Source organism: Camellia sinensis, chromosome 11 (assembly GCF_055761805.1).
Source record: "Camellia sinensis isolate YWXY chromosome 11, ASM5576180v1, whole genome shotgun sequence".
In the NCBI taxonomy this organism is placed as follows: Eukaryota; Viridiplantae; Streptophyta; class Magnoliopsida; order Ericales; family Theaceae; genus Camellia; species Camellia sinensis.
In genome coordinates this window covers 121,053,986-121,076,208 of record NC_138971.1, presented here as the reverse complement: position 1 = coordinate 121,076,208, position 22,223 = coordinate 121,053,986, and the positions used below count along the sequence as shown (strand labels likewise).

Sequence of the window (22,223 nt, the reverse complement as noted above, 5' to 3'; positions counted from 1 at the left end):
GAAAACGAAAAGAAACATCTTATTTTTTAATCAACTTTTGGAGCTCCGATAGCAAGCAAAAAAAGGAAGAACGAGACATGTGAGATCTGATATGAAAACTAGACCGTGAGTTGAATCCAACGATGTAAAAATGAGGCGAAACAGAGTTATAACGAATGAGATAGAAGGGCTTGAAGACGTGGTTGGTGGCGATGGATTGCTGGTAGGAAATGGTGGGTTTGCATCTTTCTTTTGAAATTTGGGTCCAAAATGTAATATTTTTAACTTTTTCCATTTCAAATGTGACGGCAAGGGAAAAATTAATAGTACCTTAAATAGCATGGGGGTATGCGGGAAAATAAGAGTAGTCTGAGGGGGTCATTGAAAATCGTGTAAAAGTATGGGGTATAAACGAAATAATCTCAAATAATGAATGAGAGATTACATATCTCAAAATGGTAACAAAAAAAAGTGTATTGAACCCAAAAACTATATTTTATATATATTTTTATGAAAAATTTAGCTAAAGCCTCTTAGGCCTAATATGTTAGTGTGTAAAAAACAACCTAAAATATTTTACTTCCTAAACTTCCAAAGCAATAGGCGCGTTCTTCATGAAAGATAAACTAACATTTTTCCTCTTTTTTTGGACAATCTTGCCCTTGATATATATCTCAAAGATTTCAAATCTGTTACTACGATTGACATTGAAGCTTCATTCAATGATCATTGTTCATTGATTACAGAACAATGATCATTGTTCAACCATCTTCACTATTCTTCATTGTTCATTGTTCTTCAGTAATCAATGTTCATTATTCTTCAATCATCGTTCATTCTTCAATCATTGTAATCATGAACTAATCAGCAATCAGTATTCAATGATCATTGTTCTTCATTACATTACTGTTCGTGTTAGAGTTGAAGCTTCATTCAATCATTGTTTGATTATTGTTCGAGTTCGATCATGTATGTTAAATTTTTGATTAACTATTTGTTTTTTTAATTTGTTTTTGTTTTGTGTGATTCGTAATTAATGATATTTGTTTACTAGTTTGTAAATATGAAAATAAAATTTCTTCTCTACTTATTGTAATTGCTCATTGTAAGATGTACTATATTTTTTTTATACCCTGTTCATAGAATGATGGTAAAATTTTACTCTGATAGTGTGTCATTGTGTGATTCATTTTGTGAACTCGCAATAAAGCTATGTTTCCTAATTGATTGATAGTAAAATTTTACTATAAAACAAAGTAAAATTTTACTGTTTACATCAATTTCAACGGTATTTTTTTTTAAAAAAAGAAATTATAGTCAACATAGATCTTGTTTAATAGATTTTGATGAGATGATTCTAAAAATACTAATTTTTATTAAAAAAAACTATATCTAGAACAAAAGTTATAGCATTTTAAAATTTAAAATAAAAAATTAGTAGTTAAGGATATTTTAGTAATAGTGGTGTGTGTTGACTTCTTAAGAATAGGGTAAATTACAAATACACCCCCTGAGGTTTGCTTAAAATATTGATTGTCACTCGTGATTTGAAAAATTACAAATAGCCCCTTATTAGAATTTTTATTTAACAGAATTAACTAAAAAAATAAAATTCATAATTGCTCTCTTATACAGTAATAAAATTACCTAAAGTATTAATTGAAACATATTTTTAACATCATTAAAAATTGTTAATTGACTTGATGATTTATTAATCAAATGGGCGATTTGTTATGAAATTAGAAACCTTAGGAGGTGGAATGTAATTTTCAAAATCACAGAGGGGTGATTCATATTTTAATTAAATCTCAGGGAGTGTATTTGTAATTTACTCTTTTCATTTAGGGTTGGACTTCTCTCATGTTGAGATCTCAACATGAGAGAACTTGAGCGACCTATAAGGCCCATCACCGATTCCGTTTCGATGATCTGATCCATTCAATTTGTTGAGCTCTCAATGTATATTATCCATGAAGAAACTTAGTTTGGTCCAATAGTCACAAATTTTTCATTTTATAGCATTTGTCTCTGAAAAAAATTGAAATAAACCATCCATATTTTTAAAGACAAATGCGATAAAATAAAAAGGTTACTATTATCAAATTAACCTACATTGAGGGCCCTGCAAAATGAACGATTTAGATTATCGAAACGATACCCATAATAGGCCCTACGGGCCCCTCAAATTCTCTCTCATGTTAAGATTCCAACATGAGAAAAACCCAATCCTTTATTTAACTGAATCGAGTTACTATGCGATTTGAACATATCATGATGTTCAAATCGTGGTACCTCTAATAGAAATAATATTAAAATGTAGGGTTAATTATACAAACACCCCTCCATTATAAAAATTGTATTGGTTTAGAGGGGTGAAAATGACACATTAATATAATTGAGGGGTCAAAATGGTGGATTTATAGATGATGAGGTCAAAGTGATTCACTAATAGTGGAAAGGATCTTAGTGTAATTAATCTTAAAATATATAATTAATTTTCCATTAAACGGGTATGTGGGTCATAATCGTATTCATGTTGAAAAATAGTCAACTCAAATCAATAATTTTGTACGTGGTTCGAGTCATATAAAAATAATTCAACCTACATATTCATCATGTAAGCAATTTTAAGACTGAATTCTTATTTTATCCGTAATATATTGGATTAAAGAAATAAATCAACCCGATAAAAAGAGTCAACCTCTTCCCTTCTCTCCTTCCCCTCTCCATTTCCCACCTCCTAGTTTATCATGTAAGCAATTTTAAGACTGAATTCTTAGTTTGTGTTGTTCTTCCACACAAACAAAATTTCTTCTTTTCATCCACCCCTTCCTCACTGCTTGTCACTAGTTAAGTTCCAATGGTGTTGGCCGCCACCACCTCTTCTCGCTCCCATGAAAACATAAATTGAATTAATTATAATTAAAAAAAAAAGAATAAAATAATATTTATGATTTTGATAAATATATTAATAACTATAATGATTAAAACCAATCCACTAAAACCATAGTCAAGTTAAGAGAATTTACTAGGCCTAACATAATTGGCCCATGACTCTCTTAATGGCTTAGTTTCAAATGGAAAGTCACGGGAAGAATTTACTAGGCCTAACATAATTGGCCCGTGACTCTTAATGGCTTAATTTCAAATGGAAAGTCACGGGTTCAACTCTTTGTAAGAGAGAATTGAATTAAGAGAACTTCTATGCAGATCCTAATAAAAATTGGCACAACAAAATGTCACTAATCGTCTTTTGCTAGAACCAACTTTCATGTGAAAATTAAATCTAAATATTAGGACCTACTAGTAATTTATCCTAGAATTTTGAATTAATGGATAAATACTTGTGCTTTGCAAGGATGGCGAGGCTAATTCCAATAAGTGCTAATCAAACGACTGACTTGCACCGATAAATAAATAAAAATAAAAATCAAGAAGCATCGAAAGGACGCGGTAAACTAACTCCTTCCTTAAACACAATGGTAAACCTCTGAATTCAACTGTTGTTTTCTCAAACCAAAACTTTGAGTTATTTAATAGGGGTGAGCATGGTCCGGATTAGAAAATTTGAATCAATCCAATCCGTTTAAATCATGGAACCAATCCGAACCAATCAATTTAAACACGGATTGGATCGATTTAAGACCATAGATTCACATAATTAAATAACAAAAAAATATATATATATAACACTTTAATTTCATAAAAATATAAACATAACGTTATATTAGTTTCACAATAGTAACATGTCTTTCTATAATAGCAACATACTATTCTAGAATTTAAACAACCATAAGAAAATTGATTTCATCGTAAATATTTAGACCATTACAAATTAAAACTAAAAATTAACAAAAGTAATAAAAGAAGATATGATGCGGGTTTAGGTTTGAATTTAGGTTTTATATGGAATAAGAGAAGATACTATGGAGAGGATGTATAATAAAAATATAGACTATTTATATACGGTCCGAATCGATTCCAGTCCAGAACCGTGAGGTTCAATCCAGAACCAATCTGTAGACTATGGATTTTTAATTCTTCAATCCGGAACCGAACCATGGATTCAAAAAACCAATCCAAACCTATCAAATTAGACTGGACTGAATCGGATTACAAATTTCACGAATTCCTTACTCAGCCCTATTATTTAAGAGTTAAACATAGTCAAAATAGGGTTTAAATATTATATTTCAAATAATATTTGCAAATAGACAATTCTATCTCAATTTTTATTTGGTTTACAGTAATTGATTCGCACTAAATTAAGATTGATTCATATCCATTAGTGCATGTGCTCATACCTAACGCAAGGAAATATCTAGGCACAACATGTCATATGCAAATTATAGTTTAAATTCGTGTTGATTACAAACTATTCTGATATATTAAATTAGTGATGTTACAAATCAATGCAACTATAGTTTTTTTTTTTTTTTAAATCCAATGAAGGAAAAAAGTAAAGTACATAGGGTATGCACATTTTTTTGAATTATTTTTTTTAAATTGTTTCTTCTTTGCAACATTGTCATAGTTTGTTTTCTGCTTGATATATAAGCCCAGACAAAGAACAATTTATGTGGGGACAAAAAAGGGCAACAAAAAAAATAAATAAATAAACAAAATAAAAAATAAAAAAGGGCTGCCACCACCATAGAATCATCATCTAGACAGTTCATGATCTCACAGCCGTGGCAAGACAGACACCCAAGAAACTAAAATATATTCAGCAAACCTAGATCAGATGAGATGGCCATTCCACAGCAATCAGGAGTAATCAAGTAAAAATTATGCAAACAATATCATCACTATCTGGTAGCAAATAAAAGAAGACATCATCATAGCCCCCTCTTTAACAAAATCATAATACGTAACTTTATAAAACTCTATTGGATAATACTATACCTTTAACACAACACAACTATTCTCACAATAAATAGATCAATGCCACCACAGCCAACAATTTATAGTTAATTGACAATTTTGCAATCAAAGTTCACTAATTCAGTGCCTAGGGGTAGTTTTGTTTTCAGCTGCTTGGCACGTTCTCTAGCAGCATCATTTCCCTCGCCTATTGGGTCATTTAAATCCCACCTTCACATGTAATATGGATGTCTAGAAACGACAGTTATCTTGTCGAGCAACACAGCATTCTCAAGCAAGTACACAGCAAGCTCAGTGTCACAACAATTTCTACCACTTTGAGGAATTCATGTAAGCCTCTTGTACCCTCCCTTGGCTTCCCTCCCAAACATGTAAATCCCACATTTAACTGCCATAAAGCAACAGAATTGAGTCAACTTTGTTTACAGACAAGGAAATCAATAGACAACATAAATCTTTTTAAGTTTTTATCATAACATACATGCTCTTGTATTCTTTCTAGATGACCACCATAGCGTAACTGCCAAAAGGAAAGCAGTGGTCATGTCATTGAGAACTAAAATCATCAATTTAGCAAAAAAATCATCATTCTTAACAATTAATAATAGATGAATGGGACACGAATTATGCAAATTGTTTGTTTCTCATGAGTTACAACATTCAATAAATTTTTGCATTCATTAAAAATGAACTCCATTGTTGGTTTTTGTATCATATAGATTAAGTTATATGGTTAGGTCTTCTATGAAGTGTTCATTAGCTCCATAAAATTTCAACAGTCTCTTACTTTCTTATCTTGAGATCTTAAATTATCCTAAAAAAACTAGGACAAGCCAGCAACCTACATACAACTTCACAAGTATTTTTCTTTCCTTTTTTTTTTTTTTTTTTTTTTTGGATCAACAAAAGTCAGTGATTAGTTGTTAGATTAGCATCTAAGATGAGTTGAACTCACACCTTATGCTTACAAGCACCCCAGTCTTGCCTCCTATTCGACTCCCAAGAGTGGAACCCAAGACCTCTCCTTAGGGGAGACTTGGTAGCCAAAGGGCTAGCCACACAGGCTACAACCCCTTGTTCAACTACGCATGTATCGTTCACTTCGATAGATAATAATTTCCAAAAATCAATGAGAAGTACCGAAGCTAGAGGCTTAAAGCAACTACATCTTAGGACGTGGTTATCCTCAAGGAACTTTTGGTGTGATCGCCAAAAATTAGAGTGCCTCAAATTAGACTGCTTCTTCGTTTTCTCCTTCTATATCAACAAGAAAACAATTGCCTTCATGAACTAACTCACAATTTTCATATCCCTATTTTATGACCGTTCAATTACCCCATCCATACACCTTCCCTTACCTATTGGATTTCCATTTAAACTCCAAAAACCATAAATAATTGTTCAAAACTTTCCATAAACTGAGTCTAAAAACAAGCAATTTATATATTCTTGAGCACAAAATTCCCATAAACCAAACCTAACCTAACCCACCATATACCTCAGCCATTAGTCCCGACTTTCATACATTTCTTACATCACGTTTAGTATCAGAAACTTTGTATCAAAACATGCACACCAACATACTAGTCTTCATCCATTTGAGTTTCAACCTAAAGGATCCTACTTTTTCTGTTTGATTGTCTAGGACAAATCCTGGTAAGCATCAGTAACAAAATCAAGTCCTTTGTGCAATAAGTGACTTGTATAGACGAAAATTTTCGCAACCAAAATTTCAGTAATTGATCCAAGAATGCGGTATTAAAATTGCTACATGTCAATTTTAAAAAATCCCTATCGATGCCTAGCTCTGTTGCTTTGCCAATATCAATGAAGTGATTATGGAAAGCAAAAGGATAGCTTTAACCTATATAATTCAAAATCAAGACGGTAAGCAGATGTTGAAAGTTTTCACCAGATGTTGTGATTGCTAATGAACATGGTAATTGAGATACTAACTTCAACAAAGTCTAAAGATTGAAAGTAAGAATGCAATGTTAGTTTACAACATCTCGAATCATATCCCTGATCTACAAATCACTCAGGCCACTGATTTTATTTCCAAACACTTAGGCCCTTAATACTGTCCTTATTGCTTCCTAGCAGAAGTTTCATGTCCCACAAAAAGAAAAAAAAAAAAAAGAGTTTCAATCTTCCAAGAATACAAACCATGGTTCATTTTTATTTATTTTCTTTATTCCTAGAATACTACATTGAAGGCAAGCTTTCTCATAATGTGGCGGAGAATGAAGTCGGGCATGTTAACAATAAAATGGAAAATCTAAAATTTTTTATGCTAGTACTCGAAACTTCATTTAATAATTTCGATTCATTTGGGTTAGTGCCAGACCGAGAATGAAACAGGCCTCGTTGGTTATGGGAATTTTGGACACACCACCAAACTGAACAATGAATGGAACTCAGTCCACCCAAAATGAAAAACTCAGGTTGCTTCATGTTGACCAACAGTTCTACTTTAATTAAATATTTAGTTGCCCACTAAAAGTTTAGAAATCCCTAACCATAAAGTCCGCAAAATACATGGTCAAACTCTTTGAGAGACATCCAATAAATATATAGAAACAACATACTTGAGACTTCATCTAATAATTTCTAATTTGAATTTTAAGTCTCCACTTAAAAATTTTAGTAAGGGTGAGCATGTGTTGGTTGGGTTGGGTTCAGTTGGGTTAGTGCTAGACCCAAAACCAAATGAACCTAGTGAGTTATGGAAATTCCAAACCTAGAACCAAACCAATGAATGAACGGAATCCAACCAACCAAAACTGAAAATCTTCAGGCTCCCATAGTTCTACTTGCATTTTATAACACTTCAATTGTCCACTAAAATATTTGTAAATACTCAAACATAAAGTCAACAACACATGCTATGCAAATGATTTTTGTAAATGGTTAAAGCCAAGGTAATCAAGACAAATCAAGAATATTTATATCTATAATAAATATTATATAATATATACATGGGGTTGGTTCTCAAGTTGTTCCACATTACTTAAGCCCTAAACCAAGAACTGAAACGACCATGTCAATTATGGGATTTTTTGGATCCAGAACCAAATGGAGAATAGTCCCAAAACGATTGGTTCAGTTTGCAAGTTCATCTATTCATTTGCGCACCTGCACTTTTTGTAGCTCAATAGTCTATTGTACAATTTTATTTATCTTTTATTACCTTTAAAAGGCTTTACTGAGGCCTGCCTCGATGCTGGCCTCGAGGCGAGGCTAAGGCAAAATGCCTCAAGGCTTTGATTTTTAGACTTTACTCCCCAAAGGCTTGCGCACACAATCTGAGACATGCGCTTTAGATGCGTCTTGTATGCCTTTTACGCATAAGCACATGAAGAGTACGCATATGGAGAGTTTGTCTTAGGGTCTTGTTAAACTTACTCTAGTAGATGGTTTAAACATAAAAAATAAAAAAGAACCCTTTTTTACAACTATATTCTATAGGAAAAATTAAGTAAATGACTAATTAAGAAAAAACACAAAGTCAATGCTCAGTGAGAAGCTCAATCACCAAAACTAAGAATACCAATTTCACTTTCAATAAAACAAAGCTTCATTCTCTATAGTGAGCCTTGAGCATAAAAGTATTTACACCTTTATATTTAATTTTGATGTATTTATTTATTGTTTTAAAATATTTACTAAATATAAAAATTTGAAATTTGAAATGCTTACGCCTCAATGCCTTAAGGCTTACGCCTCAACTCATGAGGGCGTTTACGCATTCGCCTTTAAAAACTTTTCCTTTCTTAGATTAATGTTAGGGATTATTTGCTAATTTTTAAAATTCACTTGACGGGGGCTATGGTTTTGGTCCATGGGTTGTATTGTACGCCAAGTTATGGTTTTATGGAGAATTTATACGATCTAGATTTTTTCAACAAGTCAATGGACCTTAGTTTCTAATTTTGAATTTTTAGACCAAGTTGAATTAGAACCCAACAACCTACATATGGGACATGCATGTCGATAAGTCTAATCAATAGAATTGATTTCCAAATTTTTTAGAAAAATTTGAAACTTTGTATAATGTATGGCAACCTTGCTTCAGGTGCAGTTCTGAAGGAATGAACTCAGATAGAAACCAAAAATATTCTCCATTTTGTTCCTCTAAATCCTTCTCCTTGCTCATAAAAGCCAAGCTATTCTTTAGGAGTTAAATCATTAAAGTTTTCGAAAAGAGGCCCTATTAATGCTTAAAACACCAATAAAACAGAACTCTTTCCCCAACCTTTTTGTAGATTTAGAGAAGAGAAAGAAATAGGGAATGAGTGAGACCTCATTCCCTTTTATATTAAGAATAAAACATAATTACAGGAGTGCCATAAGGCATGAGTTATGAGCCAGCTCATTACAGCCCATTACATCAAACCACAATAACATATGTGAATATAATTTCCTATTCTAACACTCTCCCTCAAGCCAGGGCGAAGATATTTCTCAAGCCGAGCTTGTTGAGAATGTTATAAAATGGTTTGCTTCCTATTCCTTTGGTGAGAATATTTGCTAGTTGGTCTCCAGTCTTCACAAATGAAGTACATATGGTGCCACTAGTGAGTTTTTCCTTGATGAAATGCCTATCAATCTCCACATGTTTGGTTCTGTCATGTTGAACTGGATTATGAGCTATACTGGTCGCCGCCTTGTTGTCACAGTACAACCTCATGGAATCGGTCTGATGGATCCCCAAATGTCCCAACAATAGTCTGATCCATAGCAACTCACATACACCTTGAGCCATAGCCTGGAATTCTACCCCAGTACTAGATCTAGCAACCACATTTTGTTTCTTACTTTGCCATGTGACTAGGTTGCCGCCAACAAATGTGCAATATCCAGAGATTGACTGTTCTATTAGTGACTGATCTAGCCCAATCCGCATCAGTAAAGCCTTCCACACCAAGATGTCCATGTTTTGAGAAGTAGAGACCCTTTCCAAGGGAAGACTTCAGGATTTTTAAAACTGCCTCTAGGTGGGAAGTTCTAGGAGCATGCATAAACTGCCTAACCATGCTTACTGCAATGGCAATGTCTGGACGTGAGTGGGATAAGTGTATAAGCTTATCCACTAGTCTCTGATATCTCCCCGTCCACTGGCTCACCCTCTTGATCCTCACTTAGTTTCTGGCCCAGTTCTAGAAGTGTATCACATGGTCTACCTCCAAGCATCCCAATTTCCTTTAACAAGTCAAGTACATACTTTCTCTGACATATGAAGATACCATCTTTGGACCTAGCTACTTCAATGCCTAAGAAATACTTCAAATTATCCAAGTCTTTGATTTCAAACTCCTTAGCTAAGTATTCCTTCAATTGAGGGATCTCATCAACGTCATCCCCTATCAGAACAATATCATCAACATAAACAATAAGAGTTGTGATCTTACCATGTGGGAGTGTTTCACAAATAAGGTGTGGTCAACTTGACTTTGCTTGAACCCATATTTCAACATAGCTTGAGCAAACTTTTCAAATCAAGCCCTAAGCGACTGCTTTGGCCCATAAAGCGACTTTCGGAGCTTGTATATTTTATCTTTGGACTTAGCATTTGCAAAACCAGGGATGTGAAGCCCTTAAAAAATGTATTTCTTTAAAAACCCTTACGTCTAAATTATTTCCTTAAAAGTCCCTTAGTTTCTTAAATTATTTCGAATCTTGCAGGTTAACATTTTTAATTTTTATCGGAATAGGAATATCCTAGCCGAATTAGGTTCCTTAGCCTAATTTAATTTTACATAAATAAGGTTCCAATACATGAGTTTAATTCCAAGCCCTCACTTCTTTTATTAATTTCAAGATTTTGCCCCAAACTAGTACATGTACTTTTTATACTATAGTACCACCAAATCAATTTCTGGATCTATATGTACATTGAGAATATATCCATAGTACACATATATTGAATAGAACATTCTCCATTTCCCTTCCCCATGGCCAACCAACCTAGGAGAGTGTGAGGGATCAATTTTCAAGGCTTGTAATCATGGCATTCTAGAAGCAAAAGTACCAAGTACCCCTAAAACAAGGGATTGTGTTCCCAACCTAGTTCCATTCCAACTAGAGGCTAACTAAATCTTGTCTAATCACATAATTAAGTCCCCTAATCACTCCGTATTCCTTTAGACTCCAAGTTACTTTGTCTCCAAGGAAAGTTATTTTTCTTTTTCTCCAAGTACACCCCTTTCTTGCCCACCAAGTAGACTTTATTTTATTATTTTTCCTTTTCTTTTGTCCCAAGTATCCTTGCCTATAAATTGAGCTCACCTCTCAACCATTTCTATCATTCTTCTTCTTGGTCCATCCATATCTCTATCTCTCTCATATTGTTCTCTTTTAAATTATAGAAATTTTGAGTTTAGATTAAGAGTGTTTAGAGTGAGTGTAAGCATTTTCGTAAAGGAGGAGAGTTGTAAATTTTGTGAAACCTTACATACCTTATGCCACTTTGGAGATTCATGGAGAAATATTGACATTCGAGTGTTGGCGACGGAGGAGATTGATTTGAAGTAATTCGGTGGTATACAATATGATTCATTTAAATCTCTTTGCAAAGAGTTTATTTTAATTACTTCCAATTTGTAATCTTGATTATTGTGATCATTTGATAAATTTTGTAAAATCATTTTATTGACACGTTTGAGTACTCTGGTCATTTGATAAATTCTATGAAGTTTTGTGTAGTCAGTGTTGATTTGTCTAGTTAAATGACATGGAAACGCTCCATACATGGATCGAATAGACCTTGCTAATAGCTTGCACCAATAGCCCGGATAAGCGGTTGTGCTTCGGTGAGGTAGGTGAGGCCGGTCACTGGTCATGTACCAAGTAGGACCGGTATTTGGTTCTGGATAAATTATCATATGTCAAGTTGACTTGTTTGTGCAATTTGGTAAATTGTTTCATTATCGAATCTAATCGGTTGTGTAATTGTTGGATCTCTGTTGATTTATTTTCTGTCTGAGCCTTGTTATTCTTGTTGTATTGTATACTTCCCAAATTAATTTATTTTTCAGGTGTGGAGCAAATTTAGTGGCGATTGAGGTTGAAGTATCTAAAAAGATTATTTGAGTTGGAGATTTTTTAGTCCACAACTATATATTATTTTTGAAAATTTGTATAATTTATGTTTTGGAGACATTTGAGTAATTATTTATGGAGACGATTTGCATATTTGAAATTATAAGTTATCCGCAATTATAAATTTGAGGTTGATTTGATTTATTAGTGGCCCGGAAGTTGGGGCGTTACAAGGGAAATATCCATATAGACCTCCTCTGCTAGGTCTCCATGAAGGAAAGCATTCTTCACATCAAACTGATGAAGCGGCCAATCCAAATTTGCAGCAAGAGAGAGTAAGATTCTCACGGAATTCATCTTAGCAACCGATGCAAATTAGGGCTGAGCAAGGAATCTGTGAAATCCGTAATCCAATCCAGTCCAGTCCAGTCCAATCCGATAGGTTTGGATTAGTTTTTTGAATCTGCGGTTCGGTTTCGGATTGAAGAATTAAAAATCCGTAGTATACGGATTGGTTACGGATTGAACCCCACGGTTTCAGATTGGAACCGATCCGGACCGTATACAAATAATCTATATTTTTATTATACATCCTCCCCCATAGTATCTTTTCTTATTCTATATAAAATCTAAACTCAAACCTAAAACCGTATAATATCTTCTTTTATTACTTTTGTTTGTTAGTTTTTAATTTTAATTTGTAATGGTCTAAATACTTATGGTGAAACTAATTTTCTTATGGTTTAAATTCTAGAACAGTATGTCGTTATTATAGAAAAACATGTTGCTATTGTGAAACTAATATAGCGCTATATTTATATTTTTATGAAATTAAAGTGTTATATATATATATATATATTTTTGTTATTTAATTATATGAATCCGTGGCCCTAAACCGATCCAATCCGTATTTAAATGGATTGGTTCGGATTGGTTCCATATTTAAACGGATTGGATTGGTTCTAATTTTTCAGGAACCGTAGATAACGGATTGGTCCTGGTTTTACCCCAATCCAATACAATCCGGACCATGCTCACCCCTAATGCAAATGTCTCCTAGTAATTTACCCCAAAAGTCTGATTAAAGCCCTTAGCAACCAGTCTTGCTTTGTACCGCTCTCTGTTTTGTGTTTTACCGTATACACCCACTAATATCCAACTGGATTTTTGCCTCTAGGTAACTCCACGAACTCCCAAGTGCCACTCTTGCTGAGAGCTCTCATCTCTTCCATCATGGCATGTTTCCATTCAGGAATAGAGAGAGCATCCTGAAAATTGGTAGGTAAACTCACAAAAGACACTTTAGACAGAAAGGCTTTATATGAGGAAGAAAGATTAGAATAAGAGATGTGATTAGTAATAGGATACTGAGTACATGGCCTAACCCCCTTCCTATTAGCAATGGAAACATCAAGATCTGAAAACTCAGGAATAGGAGCACTAGAATCAGAATTACCTGGACTCTCAAGAGAGGGGGGTGACTCTGGACACTCATCCAGAGAAGAAGTTGGCAGTAGAGAAGGAAAAGTAGTAGTCTCTTGCATTGAAGGGACTTAATGTCTGTCCTTGTCCCAGATATAAACTTTGCTTGCTTCCTTTTCCGCAACAACTGTTGGCTCATCATTCTCTATCGTTGCAACCACTGGTGAAAGTGGAATAGGAATCTCTTCACACCAAGGCTCCTCCTAAAGGGATGACAGTAATACCGGGGAGGCTGGAAAGTAAGGCTGAGACTCAAAGAAAGTGACATCCATAAAGACAAACCATTTGCAAGTAAAAGGATGATAACACTTGTAACCTTTTTGGGTGGCAAAATAACCCAGAAAAACACACTTAAGAGACTTAGGATCCAATTTACCACAAGGGAATGATTATGGACAAAGCAAACACAGCCAAAGGTCTTAGAAGGAATGGAGAACCCAGAAGAGGACTTGAAGAGGTGTGTGTTTTTAAAGGACTTGGGTAGGAAGTCGATTAATTAAATACGCGGCAATGAGAATCGCTTCCCCCCAATAGAAGCATAGAACCCGCATCTCAAATGATAGACGACGGCCACATCAAGGAGATGGTGATTTTTGCATTCTGCAACAAGATTTTGTTGAGGAGTATTATTGCAAGAAATTTGGTGGATAATGCCATGAGTGGCGAAATAACTAGCAAGACCAGAGTCAATATATTCCCCCCCATTATCAAAACGTAGAATTTGGACAACTGCCCCAAACTGAATACAAACCATTTTATAGAAATTTTGAAACACAGAAAGCACCACACTCATATCTCTCATCAGATATACCCAAGTGGCCCTAGAGCAATCATCAATGAAAGTAACAAATCATTTCTTACCTTTTATAGACACAAAACGGAATGAACCCATACATCAAAATGAATCAAAGAAAATAGGACTGAACTTTTATTAATAGACGGAGCAAAAGAGGCTCGATGTTGATTTCCAAGTTGACATGACTCACATCGAAAATGAGACATTATTTTTCTCAAAAACAGAAAGAAATAAATGCTTAAGTAATAAAAAGGTGGGATGGCCTAAGCAATAATGCCACAGCCAAATGTCGTCCTTGGTGGATGGTGATTGGATAGATGAATGAGCCAGCTTGTTTGTCTGATCCACAATGTAGAGACCATGTTCTCTCTACCACTGCCAATCCTATTCCTCATGATAAGGTCTTGGGAAAAACAATGATCAGGAAAAACCATTACGTTACAATTTAAATCATGAGTAATCCGACTCAAAGATAAAAGATTAATACTAAAATTAGGAACATGAAGTACAGAGGACAAAGGAAGGGAAGAGGTGGCATGAATTAAACATTTCCCTAACACAGATGAAATAATACGTACTTTTTCTTGACCGGAGGTGGGGTTATACTCGGAGAATAAATTAGAGGAGCCAGACATATGGTCAGAAGCACCAAAATCAATAATCCAGGGTACAGTCATATAAGATAGCAATGCACATGGGGCGGCAGCCAAGTTACCTGAATTGGCCAAGGAAGAAGAAGGTGCACCTGTAGCAAAAGTGAAGGCTCGACGGTCTAGCAAGTGACGAAGAGCAATCTCAAAATCCGAGGCAGATAACCCCGAAACATCAGCAGCAAGGAAGATAGTGGCTCAACAGTGTTGGAAAGATGTGCCCGAACATTGGCCCCGCGGCCTCTAGACTGACCAGACCTACCCCCTCGAGTACCAAGACGGTCGCCTCAACCACCAGAGGGAGTCCCATGCAGCTTCCAACAAGTCTCTCCTGTGTGTCGAGGTCTACGACAGCAATCATAGAAAAGATTATCCTTCTCAGAGGAAGGACGAGAACCACAAGTATCGTGAGGAGGTGCAGACACCAAGGCTGAACAATCAATAGTAACAGATGGAAGCATCGCAGAGCGGCGACTCTCCTCATTCTGCACAAAAGCAAAGGCTTCCTGAAAAGAATGAAGCACATCCATGCCAAGTACCGTACTCTGAACTGGATCATACTCCACCTTTATGCCTTCCTAGTGATTGTGCAGCACCACTTTGTAGTGTGAGGTTTTGAATTCAAATCTTATGGAGAAGAGTTTGACACTCTTTGTGGTTCCCCCTTCCCTTAACAACTAACATCCAACCCCAGCTGATGTATAAAAAAATAAAAATAATAAATAAATAATTGGATTCTATGTGTTTTTTCAGCATCTTTATGATGGACATTCAGGAACCCTCCATGAGTCTTAGCCAGTGAGAACACCACGAGTGAAACAGTGTCTATTTGGTTCATCACATGAGTGAAACAATTGAACTTTGGGCCACATATTGCTTAAAACAAAAACAAGGTTGACCATACAGCAGTAATACTTTTTATTTACTTAAATGTTTAAGACCAAGAACAAGAGAAAAAGTTTCTGCTATTTTGTTCACTAGGAATTTTTAATTAAACCACCCACTTGCAATTATACTGTTCAACAGGCCAGCCACTAGAACAATTGTACCAAGGAATGGGAAAACAAATCTTGGCCAATGGGTCAGGCCACGAAAATGGATTGGATCCAAAAAAAGTTACTCATAAAATGGTCAGCTAAAAATGGTTCTTGGCAGAGATAAGTAATTAAACTGATCAAAATGGGTCCATGTGACCGACCTGTGTACAGCTAAATCTGTCCAAGTATAACTTGTTTGCTAATTGGGCAGGTTCAGGGTTAATCCATTTAAACACAACACCCATCTTCACCTGCCCAACCCAACCCATCCATATGTCACCCTTTACTTAAAAGGCTTTGAGCAAGCATATACGTAATAATACAAAATTACTTTTTTCCTTCTTTCTTAAACTCGTCTAATGTACAGTAATAAAAGTACAGTTCAACCCAAATCTTTTACTCTCAACTAATCGGCACTTACGTGCCACTCTAAATACTTACATTTTCAAAATGCCACATCATGGGAGTATACAAAGATTGGCCCCCTCTTTTTACAATTTTATGAGTAAATCAACTTTATTTATATCTTAAGAATTTTTATCTAGGAAGAACCATGTTTGTGTTAAATTACTATGTACTTCTGTAACATTTTTATAACAAATATAAGATATCAATAAAAAGTGGACTCTAATTGCGTAAAATAAAATTTACAATCATTGAATTGTTCATCTCCTACATGTACAATGACCATAAATATTATTGTCAGTTTTTAAAATTGGTAAAATAAATAAGGATTGGCATGTATTTTAAAATTTTAAATTAACATAACAGCACTTAACCTAACGATATTTAATTTAAACATTGTAAAATAAGAAAATAACTCTTACAGGTGAAACAAATTAGGATAGACAAGAATTTTAAGAAATTATGTTAACTTACCACGACTTGACCTAATGAGGTTTAATATTGTTAATTTTTAAATAACAAAGGAATAAATAAACATAACAATCATGAGTATATAGTAATAATAAGCCTACATAACAAAAAAATGAAAGGTTTAACATCAAAGCTAATAAACCATCAAAATAATTTATACATATAAACATATATTTATGTCATGGTTCATAATAATATTATCATAAATTTGTTAAAAATATTAATTTTATTACGTGCATCGCATAGATCAACCACTGGTTATAATATAATAACTGCGTGATTACATAGTCAAATTACAAGACTGATCTCATACAAATGAATGGGAGCTAAAACATGTACAAGTACTCATATGAACACAACAAACATTGTAATTTGCATCATTTGACCAAATAAACAATAATCCAAGTGTTCTTAAATGAAAAGCCATTTAGATTAAGAAGATTCACCTTCACCACAAACTTATACAATGCATCTATCAAGGAAGTGAGGAATGGGATACTTTGGTCATCATATGCAACAGCTTACAATTCCAACCGCTTAAGATTACAAAATTCTGGAATTAAAAAACAAAACTACCACGCAATGGTTATGCCAACTAACCAGAGAATCCAGGTCCAGTACAAGTGTCTCTAGCTAACAGAGTACACCAGAGAAACGGTAAAATGCTGAACAAACTATATCCATGCAGTAACTAACAACCCCCAATGGATACTTCAGAGAACAGGACAACATTCTTAAGAGGATTGTTGATTATGTATGGCCCACGGTATTTAAATGATATGAGATTTGTAGCCAAAATCTCAAGATTTCGTAAACTGAAACAGTAGCTAAGCACCAATTACTTCAACTTCAGAGGACCACCTATTTTTAGATTAACCAAAGATCATGAATGCATCAAAGATAACTCTTCAATCAACGGACAATTAGATAAGAATTGTGCAAGAACGTCTTCTGTCAAATCTACCGATTTCAAGCAGAGGGAAGTCAAGGTATTAAAGCTTAGAACACCAAATTGGCTTAACGGAAAAGGGCAAGAATCCTCAAACTGAGAATCGTCAAATTATCCTCAAGTCCAACTCAAGCTTTCAAACTCTTTTCTTTTGCAAAGTTAATTCATCTATCAATGACACATGCAAAATTCTAATCCAAATCAAAGCACACTCTAAATTCTTCTATATTTTGGCCCTGATGCAAATTGGAGACTTTGTTTACCCTACTTATATACTTAGTCCTTTCAGTTTCAATTGACATTGTTTCTATTTCTTGTTGCATGCGCGCCTTTGTATTGGAAGCATCAAAATTCAAACTACCCATGGAAAACTTCCACAAATTTTTCCATTCAAGGGAAAGCACACCAGTTCTTGCCGCTTCTTTCATTGTCAAGAGGGACAAGATGGCAATGCACTTAGCTGATCCTCCATGTAATTGCTCTTCTTGCAACACTAATCATTGAAAACAAAAGCTAGTGACACACTTTGTTCCAACATATCAAACATTACTATGAAAAATAAAAATAACAAAATTCAAACCCATCATGCAACATAGAGAAACAAAAGAAATGTAGCAGTGCAACCCTCAACCCCAACCAACATAAAACATCCAAGAAATAAAAGCATTTTAATAACAAGAAGAAAGTTTTTTGTCCACAAAGGCAAGGTTTCCAATTAGGAATGACAACAAGACAAGCAAGGTTTGAAGCGCCCCATCCCCACCCCGTTTCCTTGTTGGGGTGGGAAACATCGAAGCGGTGGCGAGGATGGGTCAGGAGCAAGGGGTTGGCAAGTAATTTGTCACCCTTCAGAGGAATTATACTAATGAGGGAGATGATGTAGTATAAGAGGGACAAAGATTGATGAGTAATAAGAGTTAAAAAGATTAAAGACAAGTGTTAAAAAGGTAAGAAAAGAAAAACTGAGAAACACATGAGTGTTTTACTATTTTACTCTTACTAAATTTAACAAATCAAATTCATATGTGGATGGATATACATACAAAGGTCATTTAATTAAATATAATTGGCACAGGGTGGGTTGAGATGGGGCGAGCGAAGCAAATTTAGTATCCTCTCCGTTGTCTTGTTAGGGCTGTAAAAATGCTTGTGGGATAAGCTAAGAAGCACGAACACACACTTCTAAGAAGCAGATAGTACTAATAAGCACGAACGAACACTTTTAAGAAGCAGATGTGTCCATTTCGGACACCGACACTCTTAGACACGTGTTCAATACTATTTTTTACATGTCCTTGATTAAAATTAAAAATATTAATTTTGGACACATGTTTGACACTCATTTCATGACGTGTCGTCACTTATCGGTCATGTCTATCACTAAAAATATAAACATGAGACCAAAACTTTGACATTTGCTAATGTTTGATTTTCAAAGTTTGAGAATTTGACATAAATATCTTATATTCTTAAAAACAACGTATAATTCTTAAGAATAATGTAATGTATGATTCTTTTTAAAAAATATATAAATAGATGTGATGCAGAATATAAGAAACTCAATGAAGAGTAAATTCAAAAGAGTGGCGATATTTGAAAATTGGCATGATTTCAAAGAAAAATGAAAAACCGATAGGAACCATTCATAATCATGTTTTTAGTATTATTATAGTCCTATTTTATTATTAGTTTATATTTTCTAGGATTTTTAGGTTAGGGGTATTTTGACAATTTTCATATTTGTTGATATGAGTTAATAGGGGTTGCCCATGAGTGGGTATTATTTATTATTCTTATTTGGTCTTAAATTGATTTTGGAAGTAGATCATACTTGTACATATAACTAGACTTGTAGATATTTGTATAGATATTTCTAAAAGACATTCTAGAATGTTCTTGTAGCTTGTAAGAAGGCTTCCATGGGAAGCTTCTACATGACACTTTCTTGTGTGTTCTAGAATGCTCTTAAGAAGCCTATAAATAGGAGAGGCTCTCATTTGTTCCAATCAATCCAAGAATTGTACCGCGTCCCTTTAAAGTGAATACAAAAACATTCTCTCAAACTCTTTTTGTCTTCTTACTTGCCTTTCTTGCAAATTTGTGAGTTAGGCTGACTTAGCATCACCAAGTAAGACTAGTGATTGTCTCAGAGCCACGCGGATAACTTGGAAATAACCAGGGCCGTGACATGTCGCTGGCAAAAAGAGAATGTCCAAGCTCCTACGGTTCCCTATAGCTATAACATATTTCATACAAAGAATAACTTATAAGTTAGTTTAAAATTTTTTATTTTTTATTTTTTTTGTTAACTCATTAATTCTTTTGTTTTGTTTTTTGTTTTTTTAATAGCCCACTTCATTTTTAATAGAGGCACAAGATAGCCTTGACGATGGTGCTTTAACTGTATTTGAGATCGATGGTGTTAGGAAGAGATATCGGCTCAATCATTTTCATATAGTGGTTGAAGTAGAAATACTGTACAATAAAATCATGGAGCATTCGAACAGTCATATATACTCCCCTCTTCCAATTTCCCAAGTCAAGGAGGACAGGGCCAACGAGTGTACGGAATAATTGCATTTTGTTGCCATACCTTAAAGGGGAGTTACAATTCAAGATTTTTTGAAAACATCGTCAAATAGAGATTCACTCTTTGATTCCCTCCATTCGAATCAATATAAGAAACTAATGAAGGAGATTATCAAAATTGTTATTCATCTAAAGGGCATAAGTGATTTAACAATCAAATTAGATCTTCAAACTGTCTCATTATTACATGAAAGACAATTTCCTCAACATTGTATTGCCAAATTTTTTTGTGGCAAAGTTTTCAGTAAGTTGAAATTCTGCTAATAAAAATGATTTATTTATTTACTTATTTATTTATTCTTATGGATTTAATTTTTATCTTTATGTACTGTTATATAGGAAAGCAAAATAAGGTATTAGGTTTTTGTAATTGACAATCATGTTTGATAAATTTTTTTGAGTTGTAATTTTATTCGATCTTTTATTTCAATGAGGCTATGAGTATTTAGATGCGAATCTAACCTGAATTGTGCCTATGTGGCGGAGTTTATGATCTTAATCCTATCATGTTTGTCAATTCGCTGACTATATCACGACCTTTCAGAAGTTTCACTTGCTTGCAAAATTACTAGGAATTGTTCTTTTCCGCTCGAGCAGCCATTCTTGTGCTCGAGCGTAGACCCTGTTTAGTCTCACGCGTTTTAGTCACTCTGCTCGAGCGGCCCTTCTTGCGCTCGAACAGAGATCGCGGATCTGTTTGCTATAAAAGCTGCGGTTTGGTCAGGTTTTAGGGTACGGCTTCCAGATCTTCTTCTTAGGTATTAGGGTTTCCTTCTCGAGTTTTTTTGCTTGTTTCCTTTGATATTTGTAAGAGTTTAATCATGTATTGAGTGGATTATATCAAAGGGTTTGTTTAGTTTGTTTTATTCACTCAGCAGCATCGATATCAATCTTTGTCCTTGTATAGATTAATTTGATAAATGCCAACAACTTTAATATCGGCATTGGTGGATTCCATGGAACATAAGCCTGAAGCTTTAGTGGATTCCGGAGTGGCTCATCGTCGTGGATTCGACATCGGCGTTGTGGATTCAACGTTGGGCAAGACAATTCCAAGGTGAAGACGGGGCTGGAAAAGGCACATAGGGGTCGGTTCAATTCGGGCGTGAATTCATTAGAAAATTGAGAGTACACTTGTGTAATTTAGTTGTGCCTTCTTAATGAATTGTTTTGTGGCCTTGGCCCATGATTTTTTATCACAATTGGAGGCGTTCCAATTGTGATTTTTCCACGTAAAATTGTTGTGTCAATTTGTCTTTGATTGTTTGATTGAGATTGTTATTTACTGTTTAAAATTGGTACATAATCACAAATCAATATATCCGGGATTTTAGATTTTTCGTAAGGTAATAACTCCCTCATCAAAGTTGTTAGCATTTATCAAATTGATCTATACAAGGACGAAGACTGATATCGATGCTGCTGAGTGAATAAAACAAACTAAACAAACCCTTTGATATAATCCACTCAATTCATGATTAAACTCTCACAGATATCAAAAGAAACAAGCAAAGAAGCTCTAGAAGAAAACCGTAATACCTAAGAAGAAGATCTGGAAGCCATACCCTAACACCTGACTAAACCACAGCTTTTATAGCAAACAGATCCGCGATCTCCGCTCGAGCAAAGTGACTAAAACGCATGAGACTAAACAGGGTCTACGCTCGAACACAGGAATGGCTGCTCAAGCAGAAAAAAACAACTCCCAGTACTTTTGCAGGCGAGTGAAACTTCTGAAAGGTCGTGACATAGTCAGCGAAGTGGCAAACATGATAAGATTAAGATCACAAACTCCTCTGCATAAGCACAATTCAGGTTGGAATCGCATCTAAATACTCACAGCCTCACTCAAATAAAAGATCAAATAAAATTACAACTGAAAAGAATTTTATCAAACGGGATTGCCAATTACAAAAACCTTACACCTTATTTTGCTTTCC

The 22,223-nt window shown here is 34.6% G+C and overlaps 1 protein-coding gene across 18 annotated transcripts in view; it reads right to left on the bottom strand.

Moving 5' to 3' along the window:
* Positions 1-4,753: 4,753 nt before the first annotated feature.
* LOC114293021 (uncharacterized) overlaps positions 4,754-22,223 on the bottom strand; it is a 37,597-nt gene continuing 20,127 nt past the window's right edge. For 6 of the 18 annotated variants that reach the window (XR_014344425.1, XR_014344415.1, XR_014344428.1 and 3 more), the window contains 2 exons: positions 5,345-5,383; positions 4,754-5,251 (listed from right to left, as the gene is read on the bottom strand). Coding sequence is in view for 2 of the 18 variants with exons in the window: in XM_082894607.1 (XP_082750733.1) it covers positions 5,108-5,251; positions 5,345-5,383 (183 nt within the window). In the remaining 16 variants the exon portion in view is untranslated. Of the gene's footprint in view, positions 5,252-5,344; positions 5,384-17,191; positions 18,188-22,223 lie in introns of all 18 variants that reach the window. The other 12 variants (XR_014344421.1, XR_014344417.1, XR_014344423.1 and 9 more) reach the window with 3 other exon arrangements.